At 32.4% G+C, this 18,573-nt stretch overlaps 2 protein-coding genes across 2 annotated transcripts; one reads left to right on the top strand and one right to left on the bottom strand.

The window, feature by feature from the left end:
• Window positions 1–614: 614 nt before the first annotated feature.
• On the bottom strand, window positions 615–1,597 carry LOC108328179 (uncharacterized). The gene has a single exon (XM_017561999.2). The coding sequence runs from the start codon at window positions 1,472–1,474 to the stop codon at window positions 860–862; it is 615 nt and encodes a 204-aa protein (XP_017417488.1). The 5' UTR covers window positions 1,475–1,597; the 3' UTR covers window positions 615–859.
• Window positions 1,598–9,441: 7,844 nt separating this feature from the next.
• On the top strand, window positions 9,442–13,768 carry LOC108328256 (B3 domain-containing transcription factor FUS3). The gene is made up of 6 exons (XM_017562088.2): window positions 9,442–10,703; window positions 12,224–12,313; window positions 12,433–12,533; window positions 12,701–12,747; window positions 12,855–12,931; window positions 13,219–13,768. Exons 1-6 carry the CDS (start codon window positions 10,287–10,289, stop codon window positions 13,504–13,506), a joined length of 1,020 nt encoding a protein of 339 aa, XP_017417577.1. The 5' UTR covers window positions 9,442–10,286; the 3' UTR covers window positions 13,507–13,768.
• Window positions 13,769–18,573: the final 4,805 nt, after the last annotated feature.

Genomic DNA, 18,573 nt, shown 5'->3' with positions numbered 1-18,573 from the left:
GTTCACCTTGCAAACAATGTCGCAGAAAATGGAAGAATTATGATGAATATATAACAGAGCTTCAGAGAAGAAACTGAGGCAAGACTTTATTTTAGTAGTTTAGTCATTAGAAACATCTCTAGTTGATAAAATTCATTGAACCATATGAACTAAGCTCAGCACATTTAAACGGCATCTAGGATAGGCTCAACAACAGGGATAGTGGGGGAGGATTTTGGATTTTGCTCAACTAGACCTTGCCCCACATCTTATGTGATGAAGACCCAAGATTCCAAACCTAACAGATTCCGATGCCCCCTCATATCATATAACTTCACAGTTTGCGATCACTAGCAAACTAGAGAAGCCCAGCTACAATCTACAAAATGGTATAACTAAGTACACAAACACAGAATCAAACAAGATATGCATATTTCTAACACAATGGGTCTGTAAGAATTTATGAAACAGTAAGAAATACAGACTTCATTCATAAGAAGTACACTACATTCCTATTAAATTCAATATTTAAAATGGGGCAAGGAATCTTCTTCTCAAGTATTTTGCCATTCACAGAATCAATTGGAGTCAGTTTAGAAGAATATAGGCCTCAGAAATTTCTCTAAAACCAAACATTCTCTCTCAGTTTAGTGTTCGTTCCAATTACCTCAAAACATCACTATCCATACACTACCTACCAAGAACGGCAAAGTTAAAAAGAAAAAAAAGGCTACATCTAGCACTTGCACAAATTTATCTGAGCAGAATTTCTGAACAAAAAGCGCATTGTGCGCGAAGAAAACAAAGAACTCTTCTTTCTCACTGTAGACAAAGCTATATCTCTTTACTCCAGAAAAACCCTCACTAACCTGTGCAGAACTCAAGCATCACTGTCGTCGCTATCGTCTTCATCATCGCCGAGGCCGCCTACGGCCGCTTTCCCCGCGTCATCAGAAATGCGCACTCCTGCACTCGCCGCCCCTGTCCGTCCCCGAGTCCTGGACGGCAGAATGTTATTCAAATCGACCTCCGTGAGCGGGTCGTCGGAGAAGTCACTTCCGTCGTCATCGGAAGCGTCGTCATCATCGTCGTCGGAATCATCATCATCCTCGTCTTCTTGTACCATTTTCCCTTTTCCCTTGTCTTGACGCGAAATCCCTTTCCCCTTTCGGTCCTCTTCCTCTTCCTCGTCGTCGTCGTCATCGTCGTCTTCATCCTCGTCGTCGTTTTGGTGCTCCTCGTCGTCGTGTTGGGGGTTCTTTTCTTCGACGTCGTCGTTTTGGATTTCTTTGTCGTCTTTGTCGGGTTCCTTAGGGTCGGAGGAAGAAGTGGGAGGCTGGGAAGTGCAGTGGTCAGCACTAGGTTGGGGTTCGTGGGTTTGTTTGAGGCCGGGAGTAGCGAGCTTTGCAATTTTGGATGGGAGATCTAGAAGATCAGGATCGGACTTACGCTTCGGGGGTAATGTGGGTTCATTGGGGTCGTTTGGTCCAGCCATGAATGTGTGAATGTGAAATAAAAATGGTGAATAAGAGGAATTAGGGTTTTGTGGAGAAGGAGGCTAAGTAGAATTAGAATCGGCGACAACAGTCTGGTAAGTACAAATAGTTTCACTGACTGTCACCGAATGGCTTTAACCCAAACAGCGGAACCTAACTAAAGGTAAAATTTTCTTACACCCTTTCGTAAGCAACATTTCCCGGAACTTAAATAACACCAGATAAAGAAAAGGTAAAATTAAACTTAAAATATAGGTACTTCTAAAAATGAAATAATTAAATTAAGATTATACAAAATTGATTTTTTTTCCCTTATAATTAACCATTTCATAGTGGTAATATATATATATATATATATATATATATATATATATATATATATATATATATACTGTTATTACTTTGCATAGCTTGTTTTATTGAAATTAATGAATTATTTTGTTTTTATTTGGTTTGGATTTTGAGTATGATGAAACTGGTTAAATTTTAAATGTCCTTTTCACCTGGTGTTTATGACATAAGTGAAAGTATAAAAAAATATTCAATGGTGATATACTTTTTTATTTGAGTTCTTTATATAATTTTGAAAAAATATGATCGTTTGTCTCTTGAGGCAATAATAATAATCATCTCATAAAATATGAGTACAACAATTATATATATTGAATACTTATTAATTAGTTAAAATTATCGTGAGGAGTTTAAAGTCTCCTTTCTTAGATCAGGTATAGATAAGGGTTAGATATGTACATAAGATCCCAAACTAAAAAGTTTTGAAACACGTGACAAATGTCCTTGAATGATTTTCTTAACCTACTTTGTTTCTATCTACTAAAAAATGAATAAAGTTTTTTGTTGTAGCATTGGCGGTTTGGCTGAGGTAAACTTGACTGCTATAGACAGGTGGATTGTGAGTAGGTCGGGTTTTAAATGGTTGACTTTAGTTAGAATGATGTTTGACGTTTGTCCTTTCAATTTATGCGTTGTATTAATGAGGGGTTTTGAGTAATGATTCCTCTAAGCGTGTAAAGTACTTTTTCACATTTAATGCAATTGACTTCCTTGTTGATGTGTCATCCATTTATTGGCGTGATAGGGAAGGCTTGAAACGCCAAGGGTCGCGATTGTTTGGAGGGAAACCTCGTTTAAGAACCCCTCTTTTAAACTTTGTCCTTTTTAAGTTTCACCTTCATCTTGCTTCACCTCTTCTCTATTATGGAGTCTTCCTCTGCGTGTGATTCTATCTTTGACCCTTTCTTCTGCACACTTTTTTACTTTCTTTCCCTTTTAATAGGTATGTCAAGAAAACACAAATCTAATGATATGTCAACAAAAAAAATTAACCAAAAATGTAATTCTCTTTGTTTTTGTTTCCTTTTGATTTATTTTGTGTTTAAAGATGATAGTGTCCTCATTGAGCTAGGTTGGACCAAAGCTTAAACAGAAGCAAGGAGGTGGTCCCTAAGGTGATTATGGTTGCGGAAATAAGGTGAGAGAGGTGTTTTGGTTATGCAAATAGTGGTGGTGAGATGGTAAGCTCACTACTTTGAGTGGTATGGTGAAGATGGTGTGTAGTTTGATGGTTCAAGGAGAGGTTAGGCCAACTCCATGAGGTAGGTGACTAGAAGGGCCTTTGGGGTTGTTTTAGTCTTGATCAAGGAAGTTTATGGCTACAATTTGGCAGTATAACATTACTTAAATCCAAGATAAAATACAAGGGTGAATACACATCTATTTATAGGCCAAGGGTGTCTCCTTCTAACCCTAAAAGCATTATCTCTCACCTTTGCTCTCATTGGCAAAAAATGAGGCCTTTCTATGGAGTGGATAAGTGTCCACAAATCCTCTCCAATGATGGGAGGACATGTGGCCACTCATAAAACAAAATCATTTCCATTCCTAGAGTGTTATTTGGCCACTACTAAAAGAAAATTCTCTCCAATGGTGGAAGGACATGTGGCCACTACCAAGAAGAAATCCTCTCCACTCCTAGGGTGTCATGTGGCCACTTCTAAAAAGCAAATTCACTCTAATTGAAGCATGACACATGACACACACTTTCCACTTGGTTTGTATGTCTAACTTAAGGAAAATCTTATCCTACTTTAGGCCTTAATACTAGCCTTAAATAAACATACACTATATGGTTGAATACAATGGCATAGATATCATACACTACTCTTCAATACATGATCCATGATGGTTCCAAAGGTGGCCCACAAAGTAGAGTTGATACCATCTTCATGGATGACTTCCAATCTCTTGAAAGTGCTTGATCATGGCTAGGGGATTTGTCATCATTCCCTCCCTCTTGAAAATGATTTGTCCTCAAATCTTCAACATAGAACAAGGTAAACTTCATTATCTTCTTTGGAGTTTTGTGCGCTTCTCCACCAGGGTCAAATATGTTAAGATATGTCAAATATTCTATTAACGGATATTAGGCAATCAAATATTGTGTTAGTTATAATTTAGCTATTATTATAATTTGTCTATATTTGTGCACATGTCATTCCTTTAATAGATGAGGAATTATATGATCTTGTATGTATATATATGATACTCTACTCTTTAGAATAAGACATCAGAATTATTCTTTAAACCTTTTAATATGGTATCAAAGTCAGGTTAGAGTCTATCATAACAATATTTGTGTGGACATATTGTTTCACCCGCTATCAGGCTACTATCAGACCACCCATTAATGTTTAGTTTCACGTTTGAAATGTATATATCTCGTCGTAAAAGATGTGTTGGAAGTCGCACTAGAGATAAGACTAATTTAGAATATACAAATGAATGCAGACCTTACCTTATAATTACTTTATTAAATAAAATAATTTGGCTAAAGAAACTAAAAAAACTACCCATGATTTAATTATGACTACAATCCAGGAAATAATAAAGAAATAACTACTCTTAAATAACAATAAAATTCTAACAAAATTAACATATCACAACTGAATTTTATTAATGTATTATGACTTTGTTAAGAGTTGTTGAAAAAATGTTAAAATTTGTTTCAAAATTCACAAACTTCATTAAAGAAAACGTTATTTCTACTTTTTGGTTGGTTTTGTAGATATATTTCGCATTTAATGCTGCTTTTAATTAGATATATTCATATTTGATTCGTAGAATGGATATAGTACAAATTAATTAGATTAAATGTTAGAAATGATAAATTAACTTACAACAAGAAATTCAAGAAATTAATTGTCATAGGAAAAAACTTGTTTGATAATCGCAAGTAGAAATATGATTCACATTAATTGATTAAATGTCAGAAAATATATATTATGTATAACATAAAATAAAGTTTAATTATTACCATCTAAAAATATTTCATAATTAATTGTATCACTAAAAAAAATATTTCATAATTATTACCTTACAAGCTGGTTTTATTTTGATGTGTTGTTTGATCATTTTATCCTTCCTCCCATAGTTTATTTACTATCTCATGTTTTTGGATATATTATATATGTTTACTTACACTTACATCATCGTACAAAGCTTGAAGAAATAACGGTCAAATGTGTTTTTGTAAAGTATGGATCAACTCAAAAAGGTTATTGTGCTTACCATCTACCATCAAATAAATTTTATATCTCTATGGATGTGACATTTAATGAGCATGATTTTTTTTGTGTTGATTATCCACTTCAACGAGACAATGAAAGTGAAGTGCATAATTATGATGTTAGTATGATTGATATCTCAGACATAAAATTACATTGTGAAGATAAATTATCTTTTGAGGATCATTCTGTAGGAAGTGAGTCAATCTTAAATATGGGACACTTCTTTTCTGGATAATACAATGTCTTTTGATAATAACCAATTGGCTCAATCTTCTCCACAGGTTCGGCTTGACTCTTCAAAGGTACCTTTTGATCCTATCTCTGATAATACAAATTTAGATGAAACTGATCATGGAATTGATTCTTGTCTGCGTGAGACCACCAACACACCAAACATTAAGTCTACTACTGTTCAATATAATCTTCCACCTCGTCCTAACTGTGGTCAACCTTCAGTTAAATGTGAACTAAAACTCCAAGCCAAAGTTAAATATCTCATTAGTAAATATGTGTCACCTTACAGGTTATCCCAGTCATATGCATAATTTGTATCTCAATTATCTTCAATTTCTATTCCTAGTAATATACAGGAAGCTTTGGTAGATCCTAGATGGACCAAAGCAATGGTTGAGGAGATGACAGCTTTAGAAAAAAACAACATTTGGGGTCTTATGTCCTTACCAAGAGGGAAGAAAATTGTGGGTTGCAAATGGGTATTTACAATTAAGTATAAAGTTGATGGAACTATTGAGAGGTATAAAGCACGACTTGTGATTAAAGGTTACACTCAGTCTTATGGTGTAGATTACCAAGACACGTTCGCACTAGTAACCAAGCTCAACATTGTGAGAATATTTTGTCGCTAGCAGCAAACCAAAATTAGCCTCTTCTACAATTTGATGTGAAAAATATTTTTCTACATGGAGAAATTTTAGAAGAATTTATATGGATTCTCCCCCATACGTGACATATTCAATTGGAATGAAAAAGAAAGCTCTATATGGATTAAAACAATCCCCAGTATGGTTTGAAATGTTTACCAAGTCTAATAAAGAAATCCATCTTTATTATTTAATAATCTTAGATGCACATTGACATATCATAAGAATTTGCATTTTAATTTTTTTTGCGAGCATACTTGTATATTTCTAAGCATATTTGCATATTTTTGCATCTCATTCACATTTGTTCATTTTAATTACATTAGACGTGTAGTTTTATCCTTTTTATTTTCATTTTTGCATGTTAATTTTAGCATAACTATTTATCTTGTTTTAGGCGTGTGTTTATCTTTAGTTTTAGAGTAACTCTTTATTTTATTTATCTTTTTATTTTATTTGTACTTTATTCTTTTAATCTATAATATAAATTTGTAAGAACTAATTTATTAGAAATCAATTTTATATTTAAAAACAAAGTTGGATTAACTTACTAGTCTTGTTTTACCACTTTCTTAACAATGCTTAAATTAATGTAGTTATCAATTTTATATTTAAAAACAAAGTTGGATTAACTTACTATAGTCTTTTTTTAGCACTTTCTTAAGAATGCTTAAATTAATGTAGTTAAGTAATATTAATTTGATAGTATAATGTTATCAAGCATCTAATTTAATTTGGCCACTTGTAAAAGAAAAGAAAATCTTTAATTTTGTGTAATACAATTTACTTATGCTATTTCTAATAATATTATATTTACTATTTTGAACCTTACTAACTAATTAAAGGATATATTTTTAAAAAATACATTAAAATTATAATATTACTTTTATCAACAAATATTAGAAATGAACGTTGAAGAACATTCAACTTTTATCCAACAACTTTATAAAGTTGGATATTGTAATAAGTATCCAAATAAGTATATGGCTTAAAATCTGAAAAATGTGGTTGTTGTTGAATGTATGGTAATGGAAGTGTTGGGGGAATGAACAAAAGCATTAGTAGGTACATCATTATAATCACCTCTATGGAAACAAAACTTGCACATGCAAGTGAAATAAAAAACTAGATGTATAATAGAATTAATCTTATAAAATCACAAGTTCAGTTTAAAATTTGATATATATAGTTTATGTCATTCTCTTTTCTTGAATTTGGGTGCAAGTACTATAAAAATTTGTTTTTTTGTCATTGAAAATATATGACTTTGAAGTAAAAAAAAAAATCACCTTATTGTTGTTTTATTTATTAAATATTAGCTAGTTAGATTTCAATAACCTATCTAGGTGAGTTAGTGATATGATGGAAACTATCACGGATTCAAGTGATGTTATTGAGGGTAGAAAAGAAATCTATCAACTCATAAGGTGCTAGAGAATATAAAACCCCATAAAAAAATATGATAAGTTTGTTGAAGCATCATCATGGCTGTGACACTTCATTCAATTTTTATTTCATTCATTCAACTTTAAGTATTAAAAAAAAGTTTGATCTTATTTATTAGTATAGAATTTTAGCCAAAAAAAGAATTAAATGAGTTTTAATCAACACGAATACAATAAAAGGATTGAGAATCCACAAGTAATTATTACGTGAAGTGTAGAATAATACTGATATTTGAATTAAATTAATATGTACCATCTTATATTAAGATAAAATTAACTCTTTAATCTTAGTTTAGTACATAAATAACCTTAAAGATGAGGAGACATGATGAAAAGTATACCAAAAAAACCATTTCATTGTGTCTTTTTTTCTTTTTATTTTTATCTCCTCCTGATTTTAAGTTGTTTTCATCCCTACATGTGTTCACTAGTTTTGCAAACTATACGTATAACAAAAAAAACTATGTTTATTTCTTTCATATACAAAAACTCTTGTAATGTTATTGATGCATGATGAGTAAAGGAAAATAAATTATGAAAATAAATATTATTATATTATAAAAATAAGATGCTTTGAATTAATACAATTCATTCTATGAATGTGAACATGGTAGATATGTAGTTACATCTCCATTCTTTCTATGACTGAAGAACCATTCAGTGGCCACTGCTTGCTGCAAGTTTCCGCGTAGAATAGTTAACATTAATTGGATGGTAATAGCTACATTAAATAGTTTTTGGAAATTTCTTCACATTCATAGGAAGCCAACTGAGATAAAAAAATACAAAAGAAGAGTTAAAGATTAAAGAGAAAAACCAATCCACTCTAAATAATTAAATAATTAGTAATTACAATTTTCAATCTAAAGACAATCACCCTGTTCAATCTTACTTACGCGTCATTCAATAATCCAATAACTTTCATTTGCATAATTACAATGCACACAACTTAGAGAATAAAGTTCGGAAATAATCATTGAGGTACTTTTCAATTACCAGTTTTCCAATAAAAAAATATTTATTTTTATTTGTTATTTGAAGATTTTAAAGTAACTAATTTTTTTAATTGTATCCTGAATTTAATTAATCTAAAGAGAAAAAGATCATTTATGATAACAGAGAAAGAAGATATAATAGCACATAAATGTACATTGAATAAAAAAACTGAAAAAGAGTAAACTTAAAACAAATTAAATGATTTTCCTTGTTTAAAAGAGAAAATTTAGTTATAAATAAACATAGGAAGAATACATGGGTAAAAAATTGAAAGAATTAAAATGTAGCATTAATTTATCTTAACTAATCTAAAGAGTGTGTAAGAAAAACTGATCTAAAAGGTAAAAAAAAAAAAAGATTGGAAGTAATTGTAATATTTAGTTTCGAGAAAATAGTTGAGTCGATAGAGAAACGGTGGTAGGTATGTGGCGAAGAAAAGTCAAACGAATGAGTGTTGCTGTTTCTCCTGCAGAATTGATGAGTGAAATTGGCCTTAAAAGATGTTTGGGGAGGGATTTGGAGCAAGTGGGAAGAGATAAAAGCAAAAGGGTATTAATAAGAAAGCTTAGTTGAAGTTAATATTATCATTAATTGGGTTTCTCACAGCACCTGTGCATGGTGTCCAAGTGGAGTGCTGAGCGAGTTTGGGAATCCACATATGACCTCAGAAGTGAAGCAACTGTACAAGTAAAGGAACAGCAAAATCCGCAATTATACTCTGCTGCGCGCCCCACAGGCACAAAAAATAAAAAAACAATCACGTGGTTCATATCCCTTCCATCAGGCCAACTTCCATTCAAATCAAATCACCATGTGCTCACCTCATCACACTCTCTGCCACATGGCTCACTCTCAGTGAACCACTGCACCATGCACAAAGGCACTCCACAGTACTGTAAAATACTCAAGTGGGTGGTATCAGAGAGAACCCATGCAATGCACCCCAGTTTTGAAGGGCAAAGAGAGAACCCTCCCTCCCACACTCCTGCTGCTATTCTACCGAGGAGAGAATGCGTGTGAGTGTGTATGAGATAATGTGGTGGTGGGTGGGTGTGGTTGGGTTTATTACAAGATGAAAGAAGGAGAGAGAGAGATGAAAATGAAAAACGCCATTGATTTCTGTTGTAAGTTTTCAGAACTTTTGCAACAGGTGGAGGGCGTTATCGAGCCCCATGTTTCCTGTGTCTTCACCATCCATCCGTCACTCCCTGCTTGGCTACTATCTAACCACCACCATCACCACCACAACAGCACCAACCCCTATGCGCAAACCAAACCCATCTCGCTTAACCCTGGTTTGCACTCACCCCCTATTCACACGCAGCCACATTGTCCTCATTAACTCTCCTCTCTCCCTCCTCCACATTATTGTAAACACCACAAAGCGCCAAAACCAAAACCATCCATGAATCCGCTCTTCACATTTGGTCACCACTCTGATTAACCCACTACCCAACCCATCTACTCAAGAGAGAGAGAGAGAGAGAAAGAGAGAAAGAGAGAAAGAGAGTTCATTATAGTATGGTAAAAGTAAAAGGAAGCAAGGGGAGAGGATGGGGTGAGGCGTGAATGCAGGATAAACAAATGTCATAAAAACCAGACCCTGTAATCCCAAAAATCCTTGCTAAAAATAGAAAAACTCCAAACAAAAAAAAATTTATAGAGAGAGGATGGGTTGGGGGAAGAGAAGAGTGAAAGATAGTCCACCATTGATCTCTTTAACACCAAACCCCACACCCATTTCGTGATTGCCGAGCGTCGTCCATACCCGACCCTATCTATCTATATCTGCCTGCACACACTCAGACTGAGAGAAAGGGAGCCAACAACTACAGTCACAGAAAACCAAAAGCACTGTGTGTGTCTCTCTAAAACAACCAAAAAAAAAGAAAAAACCCTAAGCTAATGATGATGGATCAGCGACAGCGAGAGAAACTGCTTCGCAAAACCGAGGCCTGTGCCTTCGTGGCAGGTGTTGCTGCCGACCTTCGACTTGTCGCCGCCCCAGGAGACATCCCCAACACCAACAACGTTAACAGCATCACCAACACCACCAGCACCACCAGCAACGTATCTAAATCTCACGGGTCGGGTCGGATCCATGACGCCAACCACCTTGGTCTCGTCGCTGCGTTTACCAACCTTGGAACTGTTCACAGGAAGAAGAGATTGCCCAGGCAGCGAAGATCCACCGTCACCACCACCCCCACCTTGTTTCTCCCCTCTAAGCAGCACGACCCTAATTTACCATCTTCAACTCCTTCCGCCTCCTCCTCTCTCCAGTCCGTTAAACCCTCCACTCCTCTCCGGCTCGCCGCACGTGTGAGTCACCCCTTCTCTCCTTTTTTTTTTGCGTCTTCCAATTCTTCATTCTCAAGATCTCATCTTATCTTATATACATACCCCCATTCTCAATTGGGTCCTTGCTATGTCCTCGCGATATTGTCTTGCTCGTAATTTTCTAACCCCATTTTCGGATCTCATAAATTAAGTGTCTTTTGCAGTTTTTTTTTTCGATTTTAAAATCGGAATTTCGTTTTAAGCTTCCCCCCATTTTACACCAATTATCTTCCCTAAACTCCGATTCAAACTCTAAAACATTGAAAAACTATTGCATCGGAGTTTTATTCAACTTTTTGGTGATTTGTTTAGATCTTGTGTTTGTTTGTCTCGTGATTCTCTTCTGCGTATTTAAATGATATTTTTTGTGATAATCTTTTCCAATGCTAAATGCAAAGTTTGTGATAATCTTATATATAATATTATATATAATAATAATAATAAGTATAGTTGAGATTGGTACTATTTCTTTGTTTGAACGGAGTACAAGTTATTTGTTTGATCTTCAATTTGGTAACTGCGACATGGGAAGGGTGAGAATGGAGGGGCAAAAGTGGCAGTGCAGTCAAAAACTGAACTTAGTTTTTTATATTAAAAATTCTCCACCCAAAAAGAGACTAAAAGGAAACAGAATATAAGAAGAACAAGGTTTAGAAAAGAATCTCTTGTTGCGAAAACAAGATAAAAAATGAAATGAGAGTTAAGGCATTTTTTTTTTGGACTAATTGAGTAGTGAAATGGAGTCTAAGAACACATAGTGAAACATACTTTGATCTTCTGGCTTACAGCATTGGGAATATTATAAGCCTTGTGTCAGATTGTGTTACCAAAAAAGATATACAAACATACATAAAAAAGAGGAACACTTTTATCACAACGATCATGATGAATATATATAAGTACGGAATTAGTTTTATATTTGGAAAGGAGCCAAAATAAATTCCATTCGTCTTATATGATTATTTGGCAAACATTTGTTGTATTACGGAAAAAGATTAATTGGACTATGTTTCTGTTTTGAGAAACTTTTGCTATAGATGCTAGCTATAGTAAATCCATCTTCAACCTCGGGTCTCCTATTAATTGCAAGATTGCCAAATATAGCACCACTACATAACAGTACATAGTTACTTCTCTCAATATTAATTAATATCCTTTCTTGGAAGACCAAATTCTTACTTTACATTGTGTAGAAAATTTTAAAAGAAAAAAAAAATAAAAACTTATGATTAGTGGATATTGACGGCTCCATATTTGGGAAATTGTGTAAAGACATCATATAAGGCATGCTGGACAATACTTTGGGTACTCTGCCTTTAAGACTATTAGCATATGACTTGATGTCCTTATACAGGACATGGTGTCTTTGATGTCTTACACCAGAATTGCATGTTCTGTCACAATTAATTATAGTTTTTTCCATCTTTTAGTGGCTTTTAGGTGAATGTCTATTGTTTTTAACTGAGATTGACAATGGTCTAATTTGATTTGTGTGCTTCTAGGAAATCGATCATAGAAACTTGAGGTTCCTTTTCAAAAAGGAGTTAAAGAACAGTGATGTTAGCTCCCTAAGGAGAATGGTATTGCCGAAGGTTTGGTCTATATTCAATATGGTCTTAACTTCATTTTTGTCTCATCTTCTTTTCTAATTCCACTATGACCTTAGGATATTAATGACTAAAATAATTGGGAAAGAAATTGTTACTTGCAGAAAGCAGCAGAGACTTTTCTTCCACCGCTGGATTCAAAAGAAGGAATTTTGCTCAAAATGGATGACAAAGATGGTACTCATGCATGGAGTTTCAAGTACAGGTCTGCTACATACATATATTGAAGTGTCAGAAAATAAACTAAAGACATTATTTTACGACATTTGTTTTAGTTGTTGAATATGTAATTTAAGGTTGTTTTTTAATTAATTGTTACTGACCATTCAAATTCATAGTTCATTGTATTTGTATTGTATTTGAACAATGCAGGTTTTGGCCTAACAACAATAGTAGGATGTACGTACTTGAAAATACCGGTAAACTTTCTATTCATAGTAATTATTGTCTGACAAGGGCCCTGAACAGATAAATTTTGAATTTTATAGTAATGAAATTATAATATTGTTGTGTCTAATATTTTCAGGAGATTTTGTCAGCACACATGGCCTTCGATTTGGCGATACCATTATGATTTACCAACATATTGAAAACAATAACTATGTACGTGCCGCCAAAAAAGTTCCATATTATTCATTCTGCCTTATAAAATATACATTTAAGGAATGAGAATAAAGTTCGTACTTCAAAGTACAATTATGATATCTTTCACTCATTTGAAAAAGTTATAATACTATTTTATTGAAATTTATCTCGGAATTAATATTAAGTTGATTCATATGAAATTTTATAGAATTCTATATTTTATTTTTTATTTTGTCATGATTCCAATTAAACTTTATACTAAAATATTGCGGTACATTTGGTGTTTTTTTTTCTTAACCTTACAGGTTATTCAGGCTAGAAAAGCTTCCGAAGAAGATGAATTTGTGGAACAAAGTAGTGAGACTATGAACGACATGTTCCCGAGTGACTTGGAGGTGAACAAACCAGGTTGTTTCAACATAAACTATCCTGCAGTGAATGATGCTGGCATGTCGTTCATATATGAGACTACTTTCTCAAATGACTCCCCACTTGACTTTTTGGGAGGATCAATGACGAACTTTTCAAGGATTGGACCAGCTGATGAAACCTTTGGTTCTGTTGAAAATTTGTCCCTTGATGACTTCTATTAAACCATGGCACAACCACAAACAAACTAATTAATATGCTGCTAAGACCAGTTAAGGTACTAAAGTCCTTTTCTTTTGTTGTCTACTGATGAACATGGACATGGGAGGATTTGAGTCGAATAAAAGAGTAGCCAGTGAGCATGTTTTGTGTTCCTCTCTCTTGAACAAGTGAGACTGCTCTGTGATGTATTAATTCCTTATATTTATTTGATACATCTATATATATATAAATTATCTTCACAATACAAATTCAGCTATGCTATCAGAGTTCTCTTATTTTAGTTCTGCTGTGCGTATATATTCTATTACAATGGCTGCATGACTCAGTAAACAGAAGAAAGATTTCAAGTAAGGAAATCTGTATTATATATTGTTGATCAAGTAGATGTTTCAAATCTCATACCCGCTTTCATGTATGGTGCTAATAAATGTATTTGTGAAGTTTTGTGCAAGATAACTCCTTGAAGAAACATATACTCTGGTGTTAGATTGTTGAAGGGTTTCAGTCCGCATGTTAACAAGAAACGCAATTCAAAAATGAGTTAGCTGGGATTTTGCTAAAATCTTTGTCAACACTAGCAATAATTTTTAGCAAGATGGAAAAAGTATACAGTTATCCATTATCAACATAATAGTTTTGAAACTTATTCATTCAATAAAAATAGTAGTTCTATATGAGTGAGAAATCTTCAAACCAACCTACCATCCAATGAACCTTTCACACAAATATAATAAGATAGAACACACATTCAATAAAGTTTCCACACAATAGTATATATATATATATATATATATATATATATATATATATATATATATATATATATATATATATAGAACATACAATATTTTGACAATGAAAAATGAAATTTTGATGATCTTCACTAATTATTTTACAATTCACTTTTAAGATAATATGATCATTAAAAGAATAAACTTCTACATTTGTGAAGAGAAAGAAATAAAAGAAAAATAATAATAAATGCAAGGTCTACATAAAAATTTTGTGAGTGTTAAAATATAATTGTTATTTAACATTTTATGTTTATGACAACTATAGAACAATAGAGAATGATTTTTTTGTTTTGTTTTAGTATCGATAATTACGTTTTCAATTGTTAGTTAACATTTTAATAACATCGCATACTAAATTGAATAGGCAATTATTCTTTTTAGTTTAATGTTTTATAAAATAATTATAAATCATTTCATATAAAAACTATATTGCTGTGTGTCTAACACTAACAGAGTTTTTCTCAAACATTGAAAATAAAAAGTTATTTTCATATTTATTTATTTTAATGATAATATTATCTTAAGGATAATCTTATTTTTAATATTTATTTTTATTAATTAAATAGAAAACTAATACAAATATATGTATCTTATTCTTTCTATTTCTATTTTTTAATGTTTTTGTGACTAACTACTTATTTTTAACAAACACCACAATTCATATAACTAAAGTCTCGATATATTTAACTATATTTGTACTTAATTTTAAACTTAACTTCAAATATTTTAAGATATTAAATAAAATTAATAATAAATTATATAATAGTGTAGATTTTAAAAATTGTAACTAAACTGAGTAACCTACAAAATAAAATAAACAAACATGTCATATAAGCATTTAATTTTTATAATAACAAGATGAAAAAACTCAAAATTTTAAAAAACATCTATTTAAAATCAATAAATATTTTTAAAAATACTTAATAGCGACATTCATTTAATAAAAATCATATTAGCTTAAAAGCTCATAACTATATATGTTTAATAATAACATATATATATATATATATATATATATATATATATATATATATATATATATATATACACACACACACACACACACTAAAAAGTATTAATTACAAGTAAGAAAATTTAAGATACAATATCAACAAAAATAAATATTTAAAAAACTACATAGTCACAATTTTTAATTTATATTTATTTCTATAATTATTTTTAAAAAATTAGAATTTTTTTAATTAAAATTAATTATATTTTTATTTATATGTTTTATAAAAAAATTAATATAAATAGAAAAGCATTTTGGTAGAAAATTTTTCAAAAGTTCAACATGATTCAGCTTTTGATTTACAAATGGCACGAGCAACAACCTCTTAAAAATTCTTCTCTTTTGCTGCAAATGAATTTCTTTCACTTCCTTTCAGTATTTTGTCGAAGTTAAAATTGTTGATTTGCTTAAATTTTTTTCAATTCAACATTTGAAATTAAAAGAATGGTCATTTCTCCATATGATTTATATTTTTGTGCTAAAATAATAGAATGCTATTTCACTAACAAGAAAAGCAATTTATTTCATAAAATTTAAATTATTTAATTTAATTATCAATTAATAAACATTTTTTTATCAAATATTAAAGCAGTCATTAGTGTGTGACTTCATAATTTAAAACTGAACTGACTAAACCAGCAGTAAATTAACAACATTAATATAATGACGAAGGTAACACTCCTTAAAATTTTATGAGTAAAATATTTTAAAAGAATAACACAACGCTTCCTTCCATATTTATAGTTCCAAATTAAATTTGAATTATGGTTTAATGGTAAGTTAATTAACATATAATGAAATATAAAGAACTTTTTTTTATTGTCTTGCTTTTAAGTTAATTAACATATAATGAAAAGTGTCTTCTCTATTGGATTATGATAACTTCTCACTTTTACTCTCGGTAGACGCAGACTCACCTTTACTACTATAGAGACAATGCTCCTTATTATGATAATTCTTTGGGTGGGAACTGAGTTGTTATGTGTTCTCTTCCTAGACACTTACAACATTTAATGTCACTAGTGCGAGTGTGTTTAGAGAACTATCCCTTTCCCTTTTCATGTACCTTAAATGTATTTTTAAGTGGTTCTTCTCTTTTAAAGCTCTTAATCATAGGAACTAGAGTGAGCTTGAGACTTTGTCAATATGTTAATTGAATTTTTTTTTTGCTTGTTTCTACTTATTCTTTATAATAGATTATGTGTGTTTGCAAAAAACACTTTCACATCCAAGTTCTTTTGGTGTTTTAGATAATAATTAATAATGTAATAATGAATGTAAATTATTTATCTCGAAGACGTTGTATTATTTATAAGGTAATTATGATGTTTATGGACCCTCACCTATATGGACTAGGGTGAGTCTAGTGACCCATTTATCTTTGATGTAGATTATGCCAAGTTAAGTAATAGCCTGCTAGTATAGAGTAGAATAGACTCGCTTGTGGCAGAGTACAAATAGTGCGACTTATGACTAGGTAGGAAGAAGTCACTTGTGGACAGGTAGGAACAAACCGACTTGTGGCCAGATAGGAATAAGCCAACATGTGGTCGGGCATGAAGAGGTTGGCTTGTGGCTGGGTATAAAGAGGTCGGCTTATGGCCAGATACAAAGAGGTCGACTTGTGGTCGAGTATGAAGAAGTCGACTTGTGTTCGGGGATGAAGAGGTCGACTTGTGACCGGGTATGAAGAGGCCGAGAGCTGGACGGGTAGGAAGAAGCCGACTTATGGATGAGTAACATAGCTCGTGTATAGTATACCAGCTCCCTAGTCTTCTCATGATTGGAAGACATGTGAAGAACTTCAGTAAAATAATTGTAGTTGGTCGTTAGTTGACTTATGAAACATGATACCGATAGTAGGTAAAACCATGCTATATAACAGATAAAATGCAAAGAAAAGCAAAGAAAATTGTATCTTTACACGGTCTATGCTAGCCGATCACAAGGCAACCTCTTCCTACTCGACCACAAGCCGCCCTCTTCATACCTTGCCACAAGCCGACCTTTTTTTGTCATGTCACAAGTCAAACTCTTCATACCTAGCCAATAGTCGACTTCTTCATATTTGGCCACAAGCCAACCTCTTCCCATATGGCCACAAGCCGACCTGTCCTACCCGAGTACAAGCCGACTTGTTTGTACCCAGCCCCAAGCCAACGTGTTATACTTTAGTAGCATGCTATTTTTTAACTTTGTATAATTTGTATTAAAGATAAATGGACCACTAGGCCCACTCTAACCCATAAGGTGAGAGCCCGCAAACGTCATAATGATTAGTGCTCTCAAAATGGGTTGTAACTCGTGAGCCAACCGGGCTCACCACGGGTTTGAGCCGGATTGGGTTTGAAAAAAATGTAATTTTTTTATGTGGGTTAGTTTCCAACCCGGCTAACTCGGGTTGAACCCGTGGTGAGCCGGGTTGGCTCACCAACCCACCTAATTTTATTTAATTATTTATTATTTTGTGTTTCAATATTATTAGTTAGCGTTTTTTTTATTATATTGTAGATGAGGATAAAAAAGATGTTTCAAGAGAGAAAAATATTATAGATTTAACTATTCAAGACTCTAATATTATAAATGGACATATGATACAAAAATTATTGATCTTAAAAACTTATTTGTTCGCTTTTTGTGCTTGTTTTTGGATTACACTTAGATGATATGATATATATATTTTTATTTTGAATTGTCTTTGGAATTAAATATCATTTTAGAGTGAAATTTATTTAGATTTGAATTTAAAAAAATTAAAAAAAAATATTTTAAAAAAGACTTATAATTAAGTGAACTGATGAGCTAACCTATTTAATCCACCAACTCGTGGTGGGTCAAGCCGGATTCAAATTTTTTCAGCTCGTTAATAAATGAGTCGGGTTGGGTTGGCTCACTAAGTGACTAACCCGTGGTGGGTCGGGTTGGATCGAGCCGAGTTACCCATTTTGACAACTCTAATAATGATCCTATAAATAGTACAACAATCAAAGTAAATAATTACATTCATTAGTAAAACATTAATTACTATTTGATGTACCCAACTAACTTGACACACCTTGGCTTGTAAGGTTATTACTAAAGGTATTAATTTTCTTTGTTTTTCTTTGTATTTAGTCTGTTGTATAGGATGATTGTCTAGTACCTACTACCAGTATTATGTTTCATAAGTCAACTGAGAATCAATTATAACTATTTTATTAAATTTACCAAAATTCTTCACCTGCCTTCTAGTCATTAGAAGACTGAAGTCTGGTATAGATTTT

The sequence above is a fragment of the Vigna angularis genome, chromosome 2 (assembly GCF_016808095.1).
Source record: "Vigna angularis cultivar LongXiaoDou No.4 chromosome 2, ASM1680809v1, whole genome shotgun sequence".
NCBI lineage: Eukaryota > Viridiplantae > Streptophyta > Magnoliopsida > Fabales > Fabaceae > Vigna > Vigna angularis.
The sequence above is the reverse complement of the archived record's forward strand: the minus strand, read 5'-3'. Positions and strand labels throughout refer to the sequence as shown.